Source organism: Camelina sativa, chromosome 11 (genome assembly GCF_030686135.1).
Source record: "Camelina sativa cultivar CO46 ecotype springtype chromosome 11, ASM3068613v1".
Lineage (NCBI taxonomy): Eukaryota > Viridiplantae > Streptophyta > Magnoliopsida > Brassicales > Brassicaceae > Camelina > Camelina sativa.
The window spans coordinates 47388864-47411095 of record NC_141890.1 but is presented as its reverse complement, the minus strand read 5'-3'; the positions used below and the strand labels follow the sequence as shown (position 1 = coordinate 47411095).

At 35.2% G+C, this 22232-nt stretch overlaps 6 protein-coding genes and 1 non-coding gene across 9 annotated transcripts; 4 read left to right on the top strand and 3 right to left on the bottom strand.

Moving 5' to 3' along the window:
* Positions 1-488: 488 nt before the first annotated feature.
* LOC104729002 (F-box protein At1g30790-like) lies at positions 489-1689 on the bottom strand. The gene has a single exon (XM_019232127.2). It carries the CDS (start codon positions 1278-1280, stop codon positions 489-491), a length of 792 nt encoding a protein of 263 aa, XP_019087672.1. The 5' UTR covers positions 1281-1689.
* Positions 1690-3126: 1437 nt separating this feature from the next.
* On the top strand, positions 3127-5442 carry LOC104726571 (uncharacterized). The gene is made up of 9 exons (XM_010445452.3): positions 3127-3412; positions 3511-3596; positions 3752-3799; positions 3888-3976; positions 4088-4141; positions 4421-4488; positions 4594-4640; positions 4708-4805; positions 5007-5442. The coding sequence occupies exons 1-9, from the start codon at positions 3354-3356 to the stop codon at positions 5115-5117; spliced, it is 660 nt and encodes a 219-aa protein (XP_010443754.1). The 5' UTR covers positions 3127-3353; the 3' UTR covers positions 5118-5442.
* Positions 5443-8375: 2933 nt separating this feature from the next.
* LOC104726570 (uncharacterized) lies at positions 8376-9296 on the top strand. The gene is made up of 2 exons (XM_010445451.2): positions 8376-8487; positions 8571-9296. The coding sequence occupies exons 1-2, from the start codon at positions 8449-8451 to the stop codon at positions 9255-9257; spliced, it is 726 nt and encodes a 241-aa protein (XP_010443753.1). The 5' UTR covers positions 8376-8448; the 3' UTR covers positions 9258-9296.
* A 180-nt stretch (positions 9297-9476) lies between these two features.
* Positions 9477-11018, bottom strand: LOC104726567 (uncharacterized). Its single transcript, XM_010445450.3, has 5 exons — positions 10763-11018; positions 10477-10657; positions 10168-10398; positions 9916-10083; positions 9477-9820 (listed from the first exon to the last, which is right to left on the bottom strand). Exons 1-5 carry the CDS (start codon positions 10843-10845, stop codon positions 9680-9682), a joined length of 804 nt encoding a protein of 267 aa, XP_010443752.1. The 5' UTR covers positions 10846-11018; the 3' UTR covers positions 9477-9679.
* A 1191-nt stretch (positions 11019-12209) lies between these two features.
* LOC147935543 (small nucleolar RNA snoR101) lies at positions 12210-12278 on the top strand. Its single transcript, XR_015573507.1, has one exon. It is a non-coding gene; the product is annotated as a small nucleolar RNA snoR101 (small nucleolar RNA).
* A 596-nt stretch (positions 12279-12874) lies between these two features.
* On the bottom strand, positions 12875-15418 carry LOC104726566 (monofunctional riboflavin biosynthesis protein RIBA 3, chloroplastic). 2 transcript variants are annotated; one of them, XM_010445449.3, is made up of 6 exons: positions 14655-15418; positions 14322-14543; positions 13917-14242; positions 13700-13829; positions 13294-13590; positions 12875-13195 (listed from the first exon to the last, which is right to left on the bottom strand). In XM_010445449.3, exons 1-6 carry the CDS (start codon positions 14991-14993, stop codon positions 12989-12991), a joined length of 1521 nt encoding a protein of 506 aa, XP_010443751.1. In that variant the 5' UTR covers positions 14994-15418; the 3' UTR covers positions 12875-12988. The 2 variants fall into 2 exon arrangements, with proteins under 2 accessions (XP_010443751.1, XP_087330665.1); XM_087474539.1 differs by having other exon boundaries at positions 12875-13191; positions 13560-13590; positions 14655-15162.
* LOC104726565 (UDP-galactose/UDP-glucose transporter 5B-like) lies at positions 15296-18296 on the top strand. Of its 2 annotated transcripts, none has more exons than XM_010445448.3 (12): positions 15296-15507; positions 15592-15721; positions 15848-15961; positions 16055-16147; positions 16251-16316; positions 16409-16507; positions 16635-16714; positions 16841-16953; positions 17351-17439; positions 17636-17722; positions 17815-17883; positions 17966-18296. In XM_010445448.3, exons 2-12 carry the CDS (start codon positions 15608-15610, stop codon positions 18083-18085), a joined length of 1044 nt encoding a protein of 347 aa, XP_010443750.1. In that variant the 5' UTR covers positions 15296-15507; positions 15592-15607; the 3' UTR covers positions 18086-18296. The 2 variants fall into 2 exon arrangements, with proteins under 2 accessions (XP_010443750.1, XP_019088121.1); XM_019232576.2 differs by having other exon boundaries at positions 15379-15472; positions 15594-15721.
* The last annotated feature ends 3936 nt before the right edge of the window (positions 18297-22232 follow it).

The following is a 22232-nucleotide window of genomic DNA, read 5'->3' as shown; positions in this document are numbered from 1 at the left end:
CAAATCCATGATGAGAACCATATAACCAACTTTTGATCCATAAGGTTGTATTAAAAAACCATGATCGTTTGGAACTTTTTTGGAACTGGAAAAAAAGCCATAATCTCTCTTCCCTACGTGAGGGCACGTCAGATAATTTTCTAATGAGCTGGCTCAACATGTGCCCCAGGGGTAATTTGTGTGATAAACTTGTCAACTATGATCACAAATTTCACAATAAATTCCTCTCCCGTCAAATCAAATGGAGCGAATAGGGACGTGAGAAGTAATATTGAAAAATATAGAAAAAAATTCATACATTTTAATTAATTAATTTCGATTTTTTTAAAAATTTCCAACTTTTACATTTTCACGTAAAAAAATCTTCAACTCTTGGGTGAGGAGGATATATAAAATATCAAATTTTAGGTCGACAAAAAAAGTTAACTTTAACATTTTGTTTTGAAAAACTAAAACCAAAGCAGAAAATATATCGAAGAAAAGAGAAGCTAGGAAGACTTGTAGTACCAAATAGGGGCCCCAACAAAATGCTCAACGTGACCTGGGTAACACGAAATCCTAAGAGCATTCTTGCCAATTCCGTGGATACGTCTAAACTCATTATCCGCCATTCCATCAATCTGAACTCTTCTGATACTCTCCCTCATCATATCGAAATAGTAAACATAGAAAGGCTTAGATGACTCTAACCATCTAGAAGCCATTACAACCTCGTTGGTATGAATCTCTCCAGTGCACAAAGATGTCTTCTTGTCACAAGGCACAGAACAAGTCATGGCGTTCGACCATTCTTGTTTCTCAGCATCTTGTAGAATCCACATACGCATCTCATGGGATTCACCGTAGCTTATACATGCTAATTTTCCTTGGTAATTCGTGAGTGTTGAATAACACGAGATTGCATTATAGTCTTCGGGTCCTTGAATAAACGCAATATCCTCGGATCCAACATCAAATCTAGCTATTCTTGTATGCCCAACTCCGTAGTATATAGCACCATCCATGCAAATCCCACCTTCTAAGTAGGCGTACGGATCTGCGTTGGTCTGGATCTTTCTCCATCTGAACTTAAAGTTTAGCGAGTGAACCAGATGATCCTGTCTTCTATCGCCGTCCCACCCATGGAACATCCTCACACACAACAATTTGTATTCATCTTTGACGGGATCGTACCCGAGACGCGCGTAGATGTCTCTTCTGTTGGACTTAGGAACGGGAAAAGTTTGTGTACTTCCATTGGTGGGATTACAAAGAACAACGAAGAACCACGTGTGAAGCATACGAATCCGTTTAGGGGGGCAGATGTGATGTAGTCTAGATCCGAGATCGTGATGTCGTGTCTGGCGATAACTGTGGAGGATTTGTCGTCCTTTTGGTCTTCAGGAGCCGAGAAGAAAAAACGCTTACCGGAATCCATGTCCTTGAATGTGAAAAGAAGACGAGGCCGAGTCTTTGACTGAGCCAGGAACCAGTCGGCTAAATTTTTACTGCGGAAGATAGGGAACCAAAGCTTCGACACGGTACAAAATCGCAGAAGGGATCTCACGGGAAGTCTAGCGAGTATCTGGGAGATAATTATTGTGGAGTTTTCAGCGTGAACTAGGTTACGGGACGAAGACGGTTGTGAATCTTCCATGGCGACTTGTAGTGGTTTGTAACACACAAGGCCTGTACAACACAAAGCACTTTTTTTTGTGTGATAGATGGCTTTGAATAAATAAATAGAATCTCATGCATATCTTATACATAATTTTTCTTTTTACATTTAAACATGTTAGTTTACCATATTTCATAATATACTTGGCCATTGAAAAACACTAATAATATGTTCCTTTCTAAAAAATAAGTAATTTTACAAAACTGATAAATTATCACTAACAATAAGGTGTTGTTTCCAATTTAAGCAGTCACTAGCTTTTATGTGAACCGCAGAAAAATCTAATCTAGCGTTTATGTTTAGGTGAGGTTGTAAGAGCATCTTTATTGGTAGGTTGTTAGTTTTTGGGTTCTTAAAATTTTTAGTATTAAAAAGTGTATTTTTATAATATAAGAACATTTTGTTTGTTAATTAAAATTTTACTCCTCCAATGGTAATTCTTAAAAGTGAGATTCTTAGTTTTAAAAAAAAATTAATGTTTGAATGTTTAAACAATAAAGATTTTATTATTGCGTTTCATAAACTTTTAAACATACAAAATACAAAAACATATTAAAATAGAAGTAGAAATCACAAATCAGGAAAAAGTTTAGTTGTAATCTTGATTTGTGCCAAACTTTTGTCAGATATTCTCAACCAAATCATCCTTCAATTGTTGATGTTTTTGTTGATTACGAATTTCTTTCCGCTTGCTTAGCATGGTCATCATATTGATGACATTTGAAGGTATATCAGTTGAAACTGTAGAGTCCATATGTGAAGTTCTATGTGCTTCTACTTGTGCGAATTCTGTTGAATCAAACGACATATACTCATCTCGTTCGTCTTCTACTATCATGTTGTGAAGTATGATACATGTTCTCATTATCTTTCCAATTGTTTCCTTATCATGGACAAGAGCCGGATTTTTGACTATGGTGAAGCGAGCTTTCAAGACTCCAAAAGCACGCTCGACATCTTTACGAACGGCTTTTTGACATATAGCAAACAAGGATGCCTTCGGATCTTGTGGAATCTGGATAGATTGGATAAAAGTAGCCCATTTCGGATAAATACCATCGGTGAGATAGTAATCCAAATGATACTCGCGACCGTTGACTATGTAATTAACTTTTGGAGCATGACCTTGTGAGATATGATCAAAAACCGGAGAGCGATCAAGAACATTAATATCGTTTAATGTACCTGGAGGTCCAAAAAATGTGTGTTATATCCAAAGATCTTGTGACGCTACAGCCTCTAAAATGATGGTTGGCTTTCCGGATCCACGTATGTATTGACCTTTCCATGCGGTCGGACAATTCTTCCACTCCTAGTGCATATTGTAAAAAAAGGATATTAACATATTGTAAAAAAAAAAAAAAAAAAAAAAAAAAAAAAGAAAATGTTAACTTTATTGAATATAACTTCAGGGTTAAACTGAAACTAAATAAATTACTTGAGGGGGTACATCCGTATAAATATGAAAATATTAAATTCTCCTAACTAATCTATCTAAGTTCTAACTACATACTACTGTACGAGAGAGAGACTACACGAGTGGACTAATCATGGCCACACAAAGAAGTGACGTCACTCAAATCTTAAACCCACCCTGACCGTCAATAATGCTATTCAGACGAAGCAGCCACCACTTTTCTTCGAGCCGCCGCCGATCCCGATCCAGGCTAGAATCCAAATCCTCATCTAATCGGAGATGTCTCCGTTCGTCAAGTGTTATCTCTTTGCTTACAATTTTCTCCAAGCTTCTGCATGGTATCTCTCTCTCTCTCTCTCTCTCTCTTTCTCGTGTTCACTCTCTTTGCCCTTTTTTTTTTTTTCGTTTTTCATCGGAATTGTGTTGTTCTTCGCAGGACGATTTCGCTCCTGAGTATCTTAAGCAGCTTCTTATCAAACAAGACAATCGATGGCGCTTACGCTTCTGCTGGATACTTGATTAGTGAGTAGAAATTTTAGTTTTTTTTTTTTTTTTTTAATGTATTTTAATCGATTTTGATGTACTTACTTGTGAACTTAGCATCCGTAGTTTAGTGGAATTGATGATTTCTGAAAATGGTCTGTGTTTGTTGGTGGTTTTGTTTTTGATTCGTTTAGGTGTGATGCAAACTGCTGCTCTTCTTGAAGTCCTTCATGGAGCTATTGGTAATATACTGGAATGTATTTGATGTTTTGTTGTATGAATTATAAAAATTGACAGATTGATTGAATGATTCTCTTTTATAAATTAAAGGGATTGTACCTAGTGGATTCTTGTCTCCTTTGATGCAATGGAGTGGAAGAACTCACTTCATTTTGGCAATTGTTGGACAGATCAGAGAGGTTTGTGTGTGTGTTTTTTTCACTCTTTGTGAGCGTTTTACTGGAAAGCTGATACTAAGTTTCATCAAAGCTAGCAGTGTAATTCTGTTTTTACATTCATCTCTATTTTAGGTCCAGGATTCGCCATGGCTGTCAATAACACTTGCTGCTTGGTCTTTCGGTGAGGTGAGTGTTATCAATCTTTACAACAATAAGACGCGGAACAATACCAATGAAAAAGAGTTTGTAATAGTGAAAAAGAAGCATGTTATCGCAATATTCTGTTTTGTGAGACGCTTTGAACATTCATTAGCAGTGATCATAGTAGATCAAAAGAGTAATTTTAGCAGAATGAAGCACTGTCTTGGTGGAGGTGGAACAATGATGTTTATATACAACTAAAAGAGCTAAAAATTATACCACATTTTACCTTATGTGCTAGCTGATTGATTGATTTGGATGTAGATGATCAGATATCCCCACTATGCTTTTACTTGCCTCGGTAGATGTCCCTATTGGCTAACCTATCTCAGGTGCTACATCATATCTTACTATAATGTTTTGAACTGAAACACTCCATATCACAGAATTTATTTTCTATTTAGAACGGTTTGCATATGATATGTTTTACCATCCAGGTACACAGGATTCATTATGATCTATCCAACAGGGCTAGTGGGCGAATGTGAGTTCTCTGAAGCTAGAATTCTTCTTTACATGTCTTCTTGTTCATGTTGACCTTGTTTCTGCAGTGTTGATCATGTACAAAGCGCTTCCGTATGTTAAAGAAAGGAATCTTTATGCAAATTTCTTCTCTGTTTTCCCCTTCAGTTACTACAGTTTCCTTTGGGTATGTTCATGGTTTCCTTCAATAAAACCCTTTTGGCTTAAGTATCCTTGATGTTTTAAGCAGCGTTTTCGAATTTTGTTTGAGAAAACCTCTATTTTCTTAATGTTCTTGGTCTCAAATAATCAGTGATTTTCTTCTTTGGATATCATCATTGTCTTTTCCAATAACCATTTTGATATTTCCATTGGCATTTTTGTTCAGGCCGTCCTCTTGGTGTACCCGTTCCTTTGGTTGAAGCTTTATCTCCAGCTGTTCAAACAAAGAAAGTCTAAGCTTGGAAAACCGCAGAAGCATCAGAGCAAGAGAATGTGAAGTCCATTTAATCGTCTCAGACATATATGTATCTCACCATTGATTATATATGTGCACCAAACTGTTCCTAAAAATACCTTAGTAGATTCATCGGAGACTTTATCAAGGTCGATCAAGAGAAGAAGAACCAAGTGAACAACCAACAGAAATCCAGATACAAAACCAAGTTTCACATGGTTGATTCACAATATTATGTGTTCTACAAACACTATTCTTCATATGCGAAGAAGTTAAAGAGGTCTCTATACATCTTCTTTGAAACGAATTCAGGATAAAAACACAATGTCGTTCATTTACATAAGCAATTCATATCTTGACATGATTATTGACATGCTTATGGTTAATCGTAGCATCATATTTGAACTCTTACTTACTTTAATCAAGGGAAAACCAATCCTAAAAAAAAAGAACTCGACCGAGTGTTTGTTAAAGATGAGAAAGCATATCACAAAATCCATAATTTAGAATAATTGAACAAGTTAGTTTTCGTTTTCAGTCTATAAACTCAATTAAACCAGATAAGAGATTCGTCTTCAGTCAAACTAGTTAATTATTTTAGCTTTGGACGACGACCCAATTATTTTCTCGTTCTTCTCAGTTCTCACTATCTTAAATTAAATTTAATGGAACAAAAATGCTTTCCTCTGCTGCAGCTTTTAATACCAGTCAACCTCTCGTGCACCTCAAGGTAATGTGTTCGCACTTAATACCCAAAAAGCGATCAATCTTAGAATTTTGCACAAACATCAAACAGAAATATTCAAACCCTTGGACCGACTTTAATACCGAAGTTGTTATCAGAAAAAGTTCTTATTTATTGGCCGGAACTGGAACCACCCATAAAGGTAACTTGTAAAAATTATTCAAAATAAACCATTATTCTAAGAACTACCTCCAATAATTAACAAATACTGAACAGTTATATTATATCACCATTAGGTTTTGCAGATGGTGTAGAAAACGGATTAGTTTATGGCAGACCATGATAGCAAACGGATTAGTTATAGCAAACGGATTAGTTAACCAGTATATTTTTGTAAAGAAATCTAATTTTCAAACAAAAACATTATGCAACGTTTCCTTTAATTTGGTTGTTTGAATACTTTATAGATTTTAGTTACGTCTTCGAAAATTTACAGTCAAAATAATTTTTTTAATCGAACATACTTATGGTAGATTAAGTCCCCATTCTAACAGTCAATCAAATGTCGTTAGAAACTGAACCATCGGACAGCAAAAAAACTGGTTAAGATAGAAATCAAATTGTGCCAACTGTTGTGGCCTTGACCATTCTAAGAATTGAACGATTAATCGTTGGGAGGGTTGAAAGTATTAATTTATGACAAAACATTTGAAGATGTATTCAAACTGATTGGATTTGGTAGTCAAAGCATTTAGTATCGTCAAGTCGACTTTTAGACTAATCAATTCACAAGTGAAGACACGTGTAATATTTTCAAGTTAGGGTCGTCTAAGTCATGAAAGATGAGTGTTGTCGATATATGACTTGTACTTGTTGCTATGTGCCGTCCATGAAAATGCCAAAATCACGAGTTCCATAAGTTTGATAGGCCAACTAAAATGTATAGTTAAGGCATAAATATTGCTCACGAAATTGTACAAATTAATAATATAGTTTATTTGTTGGGTTTTGTATGTAGATCATTAGGTTATAGTAGAAGTCTCAAGGACTCTTCTCTTTGTCACTTTATGGTATGTGTTTATTCACTTATCCAAAATTTGTATAGATATATATATATTCAACTTTTTTCTATAAGAAATAAAAAAACTTTTTGGTTACTAGTTCGTTCATTATAGTGCAAATGGTTAGATTCTATTTTTAACCAATGAAGTTTGCTTTCTAATTATATCACAATCTTGAGCTAAGTCATCAAAGGTATTGAGCTCAAGAATATGTTTTTTTATAATGTACTAGTAGCAGTCGAAAAGCAACCAAATTGTGCGCCGTGAGCCGTTTAACTGACAATTATAATATTTGATGTTGGTGTAATATTGAAATTCATACCACGACGCTCGATAAAATGTTTTGTATAATAGTGGTTTTGAGTATTATGTGCGTAAAGAATATTTACATGAAAATGAAATAGAGTGTACGATCTAATCATCTAAATCAAAACTAGCTAATGTAACGAATAAAGATATTAAGTATATAAAAGTAAAGCTATACGTATCTCGTGGGAAAAAACAAAAAATACGTCACATTAAGATATCAAATATGTTTCTTGGGCAGTCCACAAGCCAATCTAATACAAGTATTAATTTAAGTTACATGCAAACAAAAACACCTAAATTGGACTCGTCTGAATTTACCCATCTTTTTGTTAGTTTGTTCAAGAGAATCCACTGTAATTATTGGGTTAAATATTGAAAATATGTGTTTAGGAATGTGTAACAGAGTCAATCCACTTTATTATTTATCAAATGCAAATTCTTTTAATTACTGTATGATATACCTTATCATTTCTGAGCCTTTAAGATAAAAATTTGAAACTCTGTATTTGGTCGTCTCATGGAGAAAATTAATTTATGTGGTTTGAATAAAAGAAGACTCCTTTTGACGTATAATAAAGAAGACTCCATTTTGTCTCCATCCTGAAAAATAATAGTCACAGACTCACAGTAATACTTTTTTTTTTTAGCTTTTGTCATGAAAAAAATGGAATTATGATTACTGTGCGTCTGTGAGTGTGACTATGCATAATTGATGGATTAGTTTGTTGTTTCCTTCCGTTAAGCTGATTTGATGCTTTGTTAGTTTAATATATCAAATCTAAACCTACAATCATTATTAGTAGAATATTTTAAAATTTTAATAACTAAAAGAAAATATAAGTATTCGGCTAATTATTAGTATGTGGTAAAATCTCCACAACACCAATAATTTAAAATAGACTGCATTGCACCATAGTCCTCAACGAATAAAATATACATACACAAAATTTTCGAGAAATTATATAGTAAAAATTAGTAATTTATTGTTTCGTAATTTTTGTTGTCGGCTGTGTTACTTATAATAATAATTAAATGAAAGTTCAACAATCCACTTTACATTTTATATAGGATTTTTTCTTTGTCACACACTCGCATAGTCACATGGGTTAACGACTTTTTAAAGGATGTTCCATAGACAAAATAAACCGATTTATTTTTTCAAACCAACGCACTGATATTTTTACACTGATGCAATGATATTTATGTAAATGCATATACTTACTATATATAGGTTCGTCGAAACAACAACAACCATTACAAAGAATCATTCTTAGTCCTAAACAGAGTATAATTACAAACCACAGATACACACTGATCAATGGATGACTTGTATTCTTCTTATTGGCTTCATCAAGAGGTATCATCATCATCATCATCCTCATCATCATCACTTTTCCTTAATTTTCTCATACGAAATTTCTATATTTTTGTTAAATGCAGAGCATTGATGAAATGAGGCAGAATCTACAGAACACTCTGTCCGAGCTAGAGACACTGAGAATAGAAGTTAACGAGAAATCAAGAACACACAGAGAAGAAGTGAACCAACTTCTCAACCTCCTCAAACTCACTCAGCAAGAACGAGACGAAGCTAGACAACAGTTATCACAGTTCCTCCTCTTCAAAACCCAACAAAACCCTAATTCAAGAAGCATCACTGAATCAAACAGCTTCTCTCAAGATGTATCTTCTTCTTCTTCTCCTTCTTCCTCAGAACTCTCCAGCTTCTTCAATATCCATCCACAGCCGCCGTTGATGAAAAATCTCGAAGATCCAACGGCTCGTAATCGTCATCAGATCGATCCTCTAGACGTTCTTGTGATGGGAAAAGCTTTTCCGGAAACGGGAAAGCTTTTGAAAGCGGTGGTTGAAGCTGGACCGCTTCTTCAATCGCTTCTTGTCGCTGGACCGCTACCAAAATGGATAAACCCACCGCCTCAAACGCAATCGCTGCGTTTTGAGTTACCCCTTATCTCGTTCAGAGGGTCCGATGTTAATAGTAGTAGTACCGCGTCGGGGATATGTGAGTCTCTGACGTGTTCTGGTTCGGTTAATAGATTTGATTTCGGTCCGAGTTCGGTTATCGATCAATCAATGTTAACCGGAAAAAGGCAGAGATTAGAGTAGCTAATTCATAGAGCAATTTTATAAGTTGTGTGATTATTATTTTTTCGACTATCATCATGTCACCAATTCATTCTGTAAAACTATGACTCGATCGGTGTCATCACCTGAATTGGGAGATACATAAATTAAGTTGCTGAAGGAAAGTTTAGATGGAAGTTGCCGAAGAGAAAGAGAAACTATAAATCAAGAATTATATAGATGGAAGTTGCCGAAGGAAAGTTTTAGAATACCAACAATTTTGTTTATTTATTTTTTAAGGGTAATGTTCTTAGACTATTGAGATATAGTGCGATCAAGGAAACAGGTTTCCCTGAATCGACAATGTTAATTAGAGAGATCTATACACAACATCAACATGATTAATTTATTTATATGTAAATAACTATATCTGGATGCTGTGCAATGTTTCTTTGTAACTCTCTCTACTGGATGTTGAAATTCAAGACTTGCTCGTCCCAACCACCACTAGTGTCCATGTAGTACCTCTCAAAGAACTTTACTCTCCGAGTGCGTTCCACCGCCAGTACCGTCGTACTTGTTGTTCCAAGGCGTTGATTATCAAGCTGAATCGAAATGAAAATAAAATAGATTAGCAAACTAATGATGGTACGAGGATGGATCGATCATATATAAAAACGTTAGATATCAAATTTCTTACTCCTGTGACAGGATGCCTAGCCATCATTTCCACATACATGGTGTCTTGACCACCCCTTTCGCCCTCAGGTTTACACATAAAGTCCCTAGCAAACTTGATAAGCGGTGGTAGTTGAACGTTTCCCAAATCAACAATCTTCTCATTAAAGAAGTGTTTCAGGCGCAAATCCTGCAAAAAGAAGAGGGTTTGACAATAAGAGGAATGTCCCGTATGTAGTTAGTTACAACAAAATACTTGTAACTTGATTATTACCTTGGACCTGGCAGAGACTAAGGAATCAAGACCGTTGTATGGAGAAAGTGTGTGCACACCAAAGTTAACGGTTTGTTTCACGACATTTGGCTCATGTCGGTTTGGTTTCCTGATATGAACCATTGAATTCGAAGCCATGTCTGCGACTATAAGGCAATAAGACCACGCTTTGTGTCTACCCGCTTCAAGCTGTTCCACATGGTCGGCAAACTCCAGTGGACTCATATTGCTCTGCAATCAAACAAAGTAACCGTTGTTCAAGTTTATGTTTGTATGAAAAGCCAAAAAAAAGAAAGAATGAAAACAAACCTTCAAGAAAGCAATGGGGTACAACTCGCAGCCGTTGTTTGGAACAAACAGGTCATCCAACAAGTTTATACTCATGAGAAACGCGACTCGGCCTCGTTTAGAAATAGCAAACCACGTTCCGTCGTTATCTTGGCTCCGACCACTCAAAATCTGACCTTCCCAAGACGCCTTACTTATGACCCTGTTAATACATCAGAATTCAGACAGAGACCATAAATCAAAACTCAAAAGCCATCAACATTATTAACGTACGAAAGAAACGTCGGAATGGATGTTTTAAACTTGCCTGTTTGCCCAATTTTCTCTGTTCATCACAAGCGTCAGTTGGTTGTTGCCTGCCTCTGCCCAGTTGAATGCTACGATCCCCATTTTTAAAGAAAATAGAAGTTTTTTTCTTTTTTTGCTATTTGAATATATCTCTTGGCACTCTTGCTCTGTTCGTGTAGTGATATCTTGAGTTGTGACCCCTTCTCTGTTTTTTATAGCCGAGAGAGGTGATGGATGATCTCTCTCCTCTGCTTTGTCATTTACTACTACTTCTTCTTCTTTACTCCAACGTAACTACTCAAAGAGCTTGGTTTATCCATTTTTGGATAAATATTTTGCTGTTTTCTATCACCATAATACTCTCCATCGAGTAACCCATGAAGCGTGTCTCGGTGGTGCAATGTACCTTTAATATATATATATATATATGTGTAATACGATTAAAAAGTGGCTTTTCTAGTATCACAATGTTGCTATTGTGATGAGTAAGATGGAAGATGAAGAGTTTCAACAATTTTCAACATTATTCCACTTTTGCTCTCCAGCTTTTTTTTCTGTTAGAGATTGAGTGATGGACGAGTCATGTCTATGGTGGAGCGATCAAGAATTATTAATTTTTTCTTACTATACTAAGAAAAATATACACAAACAAACATGGGCGGAGCCAATATAGGATCATGAGACCCTGGTGAATTTTTAAAATTGGTTAAATTTTTAAAGAAAAAGTCAAATTAATCATGGTAAAATAGTATAATTGATCCTTATAAAAAAATTTAACAACATAATTGACACCTTAAAATTTATTTTGACTCTGGTAAACTAATTTCCTAGCTCCGCCACTCCAAACAAGTGGTTGGTTTATGGTGGTAACACACACGTTTAAGAACTCAAATCCAAAGGCAAACTATATATTCTTTGGTCTTAGCTTATAGCTTTGGTGGTAGTTGTGTTGATTGTGTAATGAGAGGAGTCATGTGTATGTCCAACAATTTAGAATTACTTTTTTACTAATTTGAGAGAAAAAGTGAAACCAAGACGTTTAAATAAAGAAAACACAGATGATGGAGATGAATGATGAGGTGGCAGCTTATGGTTCGGTTTGCTCCTCGATGATCCGGTTCGATTTGCTCCTCGATGATCCGGTTCGATCTGGGTTTGTTGATTTTGCTAGGGTTTCTGATTTTTTAAATTGATCGGTTCTGCTGTATAAATAGAACATCTGAGCTCCTTCCTGCATCGCCGCCATAATTATTAAGGAAGCACATGGATCTTTCTTCGTCTTGCTTTGTTGTTCTCTTCTCTAGGGCTTTAGATGTTCGTTTACTGTTCAGCAATCTCTTATTTGTTATTCATTCTTCAATTAGATTAAGGCTTAGTGCAGTGTTAATTTGCCTCAATTGATTACAACCTTTTTTGTTGAGTTAGGATTATAATTTTTTAAGTATGGTATAGAGAGAGCAGATGATGGGATACACTTGATCTCTGAACTTCACAGGTAAGTTTGCTTGTTGATAACTACTGGTTTTGCTGATGCTCTCTCTCTCTCTCTCACACACACACACTCTCCGCACCTGATTGAGATTTTTATCCTGAGATTGCTCCATGTGAGTTGTTGCTGTGATTAAGTGATATGATTTTAGAAGAGATACTGATTTTGTAGTTTAAATACGAGTATAGAAGCAACCCGTATAGTAGAGGGGAGTGACTGAAGGATCTTTAGAGAAATTGCATCAAATGTGTTTGATGAAATGCCTGACAGAAACTTATATCTCTCCCGCCATTGGTGTAGATGACACTTTTATTTAATTTAATTTAATGTGGATATGATCGCATTTTGTGAAGTCTATTTGTCTGGTTCGAGCTATCAGGTAGTGGGAGTGGAGCAAGTGAGTGCCATGATTCAGAGCTAGGCACCAAGTGAGTGCCATGATACAGTTACGGAACTTAGTCATTCTTTTTCCCAATTTCTTCAACTTGGAATCAAACCTGTATTTCCATATTCGCTCTCAGTTTTTGGTTGATTGGCCTCTTAACATCAGTTTCTAGATTAGTTATCTCCTGCAATGTCTGCATTACATTACATTCAGTTCTAGATGTGAATTTAATCAACTGATGTAGTAAATGATATCAATGTTTTGAAAAGGTTGTATGATTAACCCTGAGAGCTTGTTGATGTTTACACAAGAATGAATCAATTTCAAATACAAATTTTCATAAATGTTTGTTTCTTATCAAAAGCTTTTGGTCAAGCCAAAGGGTGATCGTTATCAGATATATAAATGTGACCCATCTTCTTGCGTTTGGTCTCCATATATCTTCTGTTCTCCTTGGTGATTGGTGTCACCACCGGAACACGGCCGACTACAGCGAGTCCGTATCCTTTCAGACCGGTGAACTTTGCGGGGTTATTCGTCATTAGTCTCATTGTTCTTACTCCTATGTCTCGTAGCATCTACATTGGACCAACCCAACAAAAAAAATAGAATTGAGAGAAAGCTAGTGTATGTTGATCAATGGCTACGAGAACCGAACCGAAATAATATAACTGACCTGAGCACCTATACCATATTCACGAGAATCAATGGATAGGCCAAGTTCAACATTGGCCTGAACTGTGTCGTGTCCTTCATCCTGCAAGTTATAAGCTCTAAGCTTGTGACCAAGGCCAATGCCTCTTCCTTCATGGCCACGGAGATACACGACGATTCCTCTTCCCTCTTTCTCAATTAGTTTCATGGCTAACTCCAATTGGTTTCCACAGTCACACCGAGCTGAGCCAAAAATGTCTCCTGTTAAGCACTCCGAGTGTACTCGTACCAGAATGTCCTCACCATTTCCGACGTTTCCCTGGTCAAACACAAGACTGGTCTTAAAATCGAATATCCAGTTGGTAGTTCTGAGATGACACCAATTTAAATTGATCAAGATTTAGAAGCAAGTGGTGCTTGGTTTATACCTTAACGAGGGCAATATTTTCGGTTCCATCGAGTTTAGATCGATAACAATAAGCTTGGAAAAGACCCCATTTGGTAGGCAAACGAGACACTGTGATCTTCTCCACAAGCTTATCTCGCTTTCTTCGATATCTACAAGTATATCAAACTTCAGAAACTTACTTGTATACAGAGTTCTTAATCTTTTCAGTACTGTAGATGGTCTAATTCTTTTCGAACCTGATTAGATCAGTCAAGGATACAATGGGAATGTCGTGTTCTGTAGCAAGATTTTTCATATACGGTAGTGAAGCCATTGACCCATCTTCTTGATCAAGAATAGCTGAAAGAACAGAGACGGGACGTAGACCAGCCAATATCATTAGATCCACAGAAGCTTCAGTATGGCCAGCTCTCCTTAAAACTCCACCGTCTCTGTACTTGAGAGGGAACACATGGCCAGGTCTCCTGAAATCTTCTGGTTTCGCTTGGAGAGACGAAAGTGCAAGAACCGTCATCGCCCTGTCTGAAGCTGATACTCCAGTAGATGTTCCGGATTTTGCATCCTTGTAACCAAGAAATATATCAGAACTCAGAAAGAAGCAATGAAACACACAGTGATTAGTTTTGCAAATGGTTAGTTACCACAGTGATTGTGAAAGTTGGAGCAGAGGAATCTTCATCTTCCATTTCAGGTGACATGAGTGTAAGGCTTAGTCTTTCGAGGTCTTCTTTGATCATACCAACTGAGACAATCCCAGAACCATTCTTAATCAAAAAGGCTATGTCTTTTGGACTCGTTAGAGTTGCCGCCATGATCAGATTACCTTCAACTTCCCCATTTTCATCGTCAACAACGATCACAAACTGAAAAATTCGGGAAAAAAAACATAAAGTAAGACCTAATCCATACAAACTGACAAAAAAAAAAACAGAACATTAGCAAATCGTCTTCAAGAGAAATCTCAAAGAACAAACCTTTCCTTGGCGTAGAGCTTGAAGAGCAAGTTCAATAGAGGAATAGCCTTGAGTAGGACAATCTGGATCACCCTCTGCGTCACTCACGAAGAAATCATCAGTCTCAGGCGTGATTTTCGCGCCAACTGTCTCAAACAGCGACGACCCAACGGTTGTTCTTCTCAGAGGACTTTCATCGAACACGTTACGATCACCATTCCCACTAGCCTTGATCTCCCAACTTAAACCATCATTCAATCTCAAGCAAGTATTATTAACAAACCTAGGTGACCTATACGAGCCACTGATGAAGCTGTGAGCGAAAAAGATTCGAGGATGATGATATAAAGCAGAATCCATCTACGTGATGAAACATATACTATATCTATATATCTATTCGTCCTACGATTCGCTGCTTATTGTCTCCTTGAGTTGGAAGAAAGAGTTCACGACCACCAGTTTAGGATTACTATCTTGTGTTGTCCTCATCGGACTAAGTGGTGTTTCTAAAGGTGCCACACGTTTGATCACATTAACGGGAACCCTCTGTTTCGTTTAAAAGGTGTTGACCTTTGTCTGTTCGCTGACGTGGCGTGTACTTAGAAAACATCAACGAACAGAACTTTAAAAAGGGCGGAAATAAAGGAATAAAAAATGAAGAGAAAAAGAGGACGGTGGAGGAGCAAATCGGATCGAGACGGAGAACTCGCCGGAGAATCAATCTCTTTAGAGAAGGAGAGAGAGAGTTAGAGACAATCTTTCTCCGATCTCACCGGATCAGCTGTTGTATTGTAATCATATCCGTCGTCTGGTTTTGTTTGAAATCTCCGAGCTCAAAGGTGTGTGTCCGAGCTCATATCAGTCACTTGTCACTGTGGGTTTTCGCACGCTTACATTACGAATGGGAGCTTGTATTGTGTGATTAGATTGGTTAATTTAAGATTGGTTTTGTGTTCAGAGGTGGATGTGGGGACATGGCTGAGCCGGAATCATCATTAGTAAACGGAGCGAAGGAGAACAAATTATGGAAAGGTGTATTTGCTGTTTCCGGCATTATGTCTACTCTTGTAATCTATGGTGTTCTTCAGGTCTGTCTTTGTTTTCAAGATTCAATTTTTTTTGGAAAGTTTCTTCCTTCTCTTCTGTTTAATATTTTCTGTGGTTTTTTTTTTTTTTTTTTTTTTTTTTTTTTTTGTTGCTTGTGTGGTTTGTAGGAGAAGATAATGAGAGTTCCTTATGGAGTGAACAAGGAGTATTTTAAGCACTCTTTGTTTCTTGTTTTTTGCAATCGGCTCACTACTTCAGCTGTCTCTGCTTGTGCTTTACTGGTATAACTAGCAAAAACCTCAACTTTGTGTTTTATATCTATACTTAATTGCCAAAGTTGTTAAAGAACCCTTTTTGGGGTTTTTAATTTGTAGGCGAGCAAGAAAGTTTTGGATCCTGTAGCTCCGGTTTATAAATATTGCCTTATATCAGTGACTAACATCTTAACCACAACATGCCAATATGAGGTAGGGATTTTATCTTTCACTTCCAGCTTTTAGTTTAATGAACTTTGTATGTCTACCTTTTTTTATAGATTATTGCTTTTTGTGCTATCTGTAATGCCTTCAGGCTCTTAAGTATGTGAGCTTCCCAGTCCAAACTCTTGCTAAATGTGCCAAAATGATACCAGTAATGGTAAGTTGTAACATTCTTTTTATTGGTAAGCGATGGAAGCACACGCGTTTGAGTTTAGTATCAGCATTCTTATACTTGTGCTCTCTATACAGGTATGGGGAACACTGATCATGCACAAGAAGTACAAGGGGTTTGACTATTTAGTGGCTTTCCTGGTGACCCTTGGCTGTTCTGTCTTTATTCTTTTTCCGGTATGAACCTGCTCTATACTCATTACCCCAATCATTATAAAAGGATTCGGTTAGTTTAAGTATCACAATTACCAGGAGCATCCAGGTTAGATGTACTGATGTTTTTTAATGTAAATCTGAGTTGTAGGCAGGAGATGATGTAAGTCCGTACAATAAGGGAAGGGAAAATACTGTTTGGGGTGTTTCCCTTATGGCTGGTTATCTTGGGTATGTGTAGCAGTGTAACTAGTTTCAATGATCATATACTGAGAATTTGTTATCTGGTTTTAAAGATAGGGAATCTCGATACATCAGATCATGATTGTGTTTTTTTGGTAAATGGCTAACTAACAGGTTTGATGGCTTTACAAGCACATTCCAAGACAAACTTTTTAAGGGATACAATATGGAGATACATAACCAAATATTCTACACAACGCTTTGTTCTTGTGTTCTGAGTTTCACTGGTGAGAATCTTTACTTGTCTCTGCAATCTTTACTGTAAGAGTCGCATCTTGTTCTGTCAAGTCATTTTCTCTGGACACTGGACCATTGATCTTTATCCGTTGTGGTTCACTTCGGCTGGTCGTTTTACCACAAGAAGAAAACTTTTCTCCTCTTTCTTTCTCTTTATTTGTTTTGTTTTGGTTATATATGACTATTGATACAAGCTTTCAGCTGATGATTACTAGGCTAAAGTTGGGTTTTATGTTAGTGATTGTAACATGTAGTTAGTTGCTTCCTTTGTTTCTGAACGTGGTTCTCTTCTTGAAACCTCGGTGCTTAGAACCTCAAAAAGAAGGTTAATAATCTGGTCAGTGATTCTTTATTCTTATCATTCTGTGATTCTTATGTTTAATGTAGGACTCATATTGCAAGGGCATTTACTACCAGCTATAGATTTTGTTTCTCTGCATAGGGATTGTTTACTCGACATCGCTCTGCTTTCCACAGTAAGTTTAAGTTTCCTTTATTTTTCTACTTAGTCATTACATTACCTTGTTGTTTCGTTTAAATTAGTCTGATTACTTTATTTTTAGTCTAAGGTCCACAAGATGCATGTTGTTTAGTTCATGATTCCCACTGATTGATTCCTCTCTTGTCTCTTTGATATCCACTGAACTTACCAGATATACTAATAATTTGCAGGTTGCAACAGCAAGCCAGTTCTTCATATCTTACACAATTAGGACATTTGGTGCTCTAACATTCGCTGCAATCATGACGACGAGACAGGTAGAAAGCAAACTCGATCTCATTCCGGCTACTCCATCTGAATAACTAACAACACGATCCGTTTCTAATCTGACTAATCTGTCTTTATAAAGCTTGCAAGCATCATGCTCTCATGCGTTTGGTTCTCTCATCCTCTTAGCTGGGAGCAGTGTATTGGATCGGTATATATTCTGCATCTTTTACAATTTTTGGAAGTTTTCGTTATACTTTTGATTCTCTGACTAACCAAGTTTGCTCGATCAGGTCATCGTTTTCGGGTCTTTGTACGCGAAAACCTTAATGAACAAGAACAAAAAATCACAAACAACGCCACCACCGCCTACAGAGCTTCCTCAATACCAAAAGGCTGAGAGCTCTTCTTAACGGAATATTTAACACAATTTAGAGGTTTTTGCTCTTGATATAACCCTCAGAACAAAACAAAACGAAACTAGCCGTTAGGGAACTGAAGTTAGGATTCATATGGACTATATGTATTTTGTTTCATCTTTCTAAAATTTTGTTGTTGGATCTCTTGTAGAGTTGATTATATATCTTATTATGAATACATGAGTTTACTCCTTTGGGGATGAAATTGAGTTTCTTGTTGGTTAGTAGAAACGTTATATACACAATATGACTTAAAACTTAAGTTTGTGTAACAAAATAAAATAATTGAGTTCATATTCTATATTTTATACAAACTAGTTTTCTTTTAAAATTGGTGTAATTTTAGATTGAAAAAATAGTTAGAATTTCCGATTGACTCCCAACGACAAGACTTTCCGTTATTGGCACCTTTTCCTTTTTTACTTATAAATTTACCTTTTTGTATTTCTAGCATTTTATAATTATTCTGCAAAACATTTTAAATTATGAATATACTAGTAACATAATGTACCTGGTCGTCATCTGAAGAATGATTCAAAGAAAAAACGTATAAGAAATTGATCTAGTAAACATTATAATAAGGTCTTCTCTAACATTTTTTAATGGTGACTGAAGAGTATATCAGTCTTTCATATATGGACTATTCTTAATTTCTTCAGATACTTGAATGCTTCAAACGAGGAGATTTTTTTTTTTTTTTTGTCATCTGATGTTATTGATACTGCTTGAAATTTTACATTGTGAAATACATAACCTATAACAAAATTCTATAAGTTTTATACTTTAGAATAACAATTATGTTGTAAAGTTAACGAGATTTGATATTATAGTCTTTCCTTCTGTAGTATCGATTTGGAACTATCGAATATTATACTTAATATTTGATCATAACCGAAGGATGGAACAAAAACACTAAAAGGAGACGTTTTCTTGAGGAAGTTATAAATTCGTAAACATACAACGACGAGGTCAAACGGAAGGTCCAAAATTCACACCTTCGAATAAACTAAATGTTCGAAACCAATTGATATATTGCATCACATGATTGGTTAATTAAGTTTATACGATTTTATATAGGGAAATTCTCAAAAATAGCACTAAAATAAGTTTTTGTTCCGAACTTAGCACAACATCTCTAAAATTCCAAAAATAACATTAATTAATCTTCTAAAATTAAATCCTAAATTCAAAATACTAAACCCTATCTCTCAAAAATATACTCTAAATGTGAAAATAAAAACCCAAACATAAAAAAAAAATCTATAAATTAATTTTAAATATTTTAATGTGTTAAATAATGTTATTTTTGGAAATTTATGGAATGTGTCTTATAATTGTCCATAAAACATGTTTTAATGCTATTTTAAGGTATTTCTCTTTTATATATACAAAATATAATTTTGGTCATCAAATCTAAAAAAAGTAATATCAAACGAAAAGTTTATACAGAAATAAGCAAATATTTTGGATGAGGCGTAGTTTCGTTCAACTCACAATTGCCAATTCAAAGTCAAACGGTGCGTATAATATATAAGGAAGGTTTAACCTACATAATCTGCGTAATTAATACACCTACATATATGGCTACGTAGCCTACGTATGTGTTATTCCACACACATGTGTGATGTGTGTGCATACTCTATAGTCGCGATAAAAAATTCATGTGTCATGTATGCATATTATTTCAAAACTGTTGTAAATAATTAGTAGGTCTATCATCAGTCTATGTAACTAATTAAGTAACTACACGGGAGTTTCAGTATATTGTATACGTGGCCATGAATAAAGTGAGCACATTTGAGAAAACTAAGTTGTAGTGGTATTCTGACTCCCATTTGAAATATGAAGTTGTTCTATAGATTACAGGAGATCGATTCTTTTCAGGAGTCTTAATAAAATTTTGTATTGTGCAGTTTTGTCACCTATATACAATTTTAGTGGGAAGAATTAGTTTGGGGTTCGTCTTGTGATTTCCCGATTAAAACGATAAAATAAATTGTATAGAGAAAACCAATAAAATTAGGGTTACGAATGAAATGTACGCATACTGAGGCATGCCAAGAATAAGTCTTAAATTTTATTTTATTTTTGGCTAACGAATAAGTCATAATATGATGTGTACAGCAATGGATGGTTTTTGGAAAGATGACGATGAAACACGTGGTTTAGAATGGGTCTTCTACCATAGAATGGTGTGTGATCGACATTTCTAGACCTTCATCTCACCGAGGGATGTATGCTATCCATTTGGAACTAATGAGAATTCTCACACATCACGATATGCTTATTAATGAAGAATTCAATGTATATGATTGTAATTGTATGTAGTGTCAAACTCGGAGTTCAAAATGTCGCTTTAAACTAATCAGTCTAATTATGCTGCGAAATTCAAAACTAATCCCAATTTAAGTTAAACCAAATTTTTTAAAATCAAACTCTCCCTCGGTTTATTTTGGGGTTTAATGTGAATTGGTACACGAACAAACTTTTACATCGGAACACTCTCTCAGTTCGTGAGAAGAGAGCCAACATCTCACAGATAATACCAAATATGATATCAACTATTTTTGCTAATTTTTATCAGCTGAAAATTACAGCTAAATGAACAAACACAGTAAGATGATATCTCAATTTAAATTATTTAATCATCAATTTGTCAAGTTACAAGTAGTCTTTGATAGACTATCAATCCATAATAGTATGCAACAGGTTATTTGGATAGACCCGTAAATAAACCGGTCAAACTTTACAAGGTCAAATTCTGAATTTTATATTACTCGGAACCAAAAAAAAAAAAAAAAAAAAAAAAAAAAAAAACCAAGTGCTCTAAAAAGGAAACAAGTGGGTCGGCCGGCTCTAGTCTAATCCAAAGCCTCTAGGGGCCATGAGGACCATCCATATACGTATGTTTTTGAATTGCATGGGTGACTTTTAGCTTTATCCTAGTCGGCAACTTCCACTCTCGGACTCACGTGTTACTTATGGTGAATCCATCTGTTAGATTCTCTGTCTTTTTCACTGGACCGTTATTATAATTATTTTACTTTTTTTTTTGTTAAAGGGCAATTATTTTACTTTTCCACGACAAAATTAAAAAGAAACAATTATTGTAATTTTTCCGTTAGCTAACTAATTTCCAGAACCAATACTACAATAATAACATAAAATATTCTTTTTTTTTCAGACAAACATAAAATATTCTTCAAACACATAATTACATATTTAGAATATCATTCATGCTACCTTCCTCACGTTGAGTTTTGTTAACTTCCATCTCGTTTGATTGTCGGTTGGATTAGCTTTGTAGTTAAAAGGATGGTCGGTCGATTACTGTCATTTTATATCATAATGAAACCACTTAGATCTAAGACAACTGCTCTTAATTTATCAGAAACTACCGAATTAAAACATTATTAAAAACCCCATGTTGATTTTTGAGTCATGTAAATAATTGATATATTTAAAAAAATGATATATTTGTCATATAAAACCATTTACGTTTGACTAAACGATTAAGAAAATATATTCAAAAAATACTGACGAATCATCTGGTTTTATATAGATTATATTCTTCTTTAACGAACAGTAACTAAAACTACAGTGGAAAGATTACAGTTTTACCATATTACATTTGTATGAAATGTAAGATGTAGTTTAACGTTTCCTATGACTGTGGGACATATCTAATCGTAACAAATAAAATTAAATCAAAGACTCTTAATTTAAATTATATGTTTGATTGTTAAGTGTATATTTAACATATGGTGCTAATGTATATTTAAAATGTTTTTATAGATGGAAAATTTTGTATTGTCTTCTTTTGCCTGGTCTATTAAAGGCATAATTAAAAAGAGAGATGGAGAAAAGTTTATGAATAGTGTTAGTCTTGTTATGGCTAATTTAGGATCTTTGAACATCTTATTAAAAGAAATCTGTGGATTATCATTTATGTGGCGGCAGGACGTAATATAACGTAATTATTCAACTTATATAAACAGAAAGAAAAGGAACCTTCCTCACAATTGAACCTAGAGAGCTAACTAAACTCTAGCTTATGTGTTGTAAAAAAGCTTGCATTCTATAATCAATGACATTAATACCATACATTTACATAGAAAAAAAACAGACAAAACATAACTGT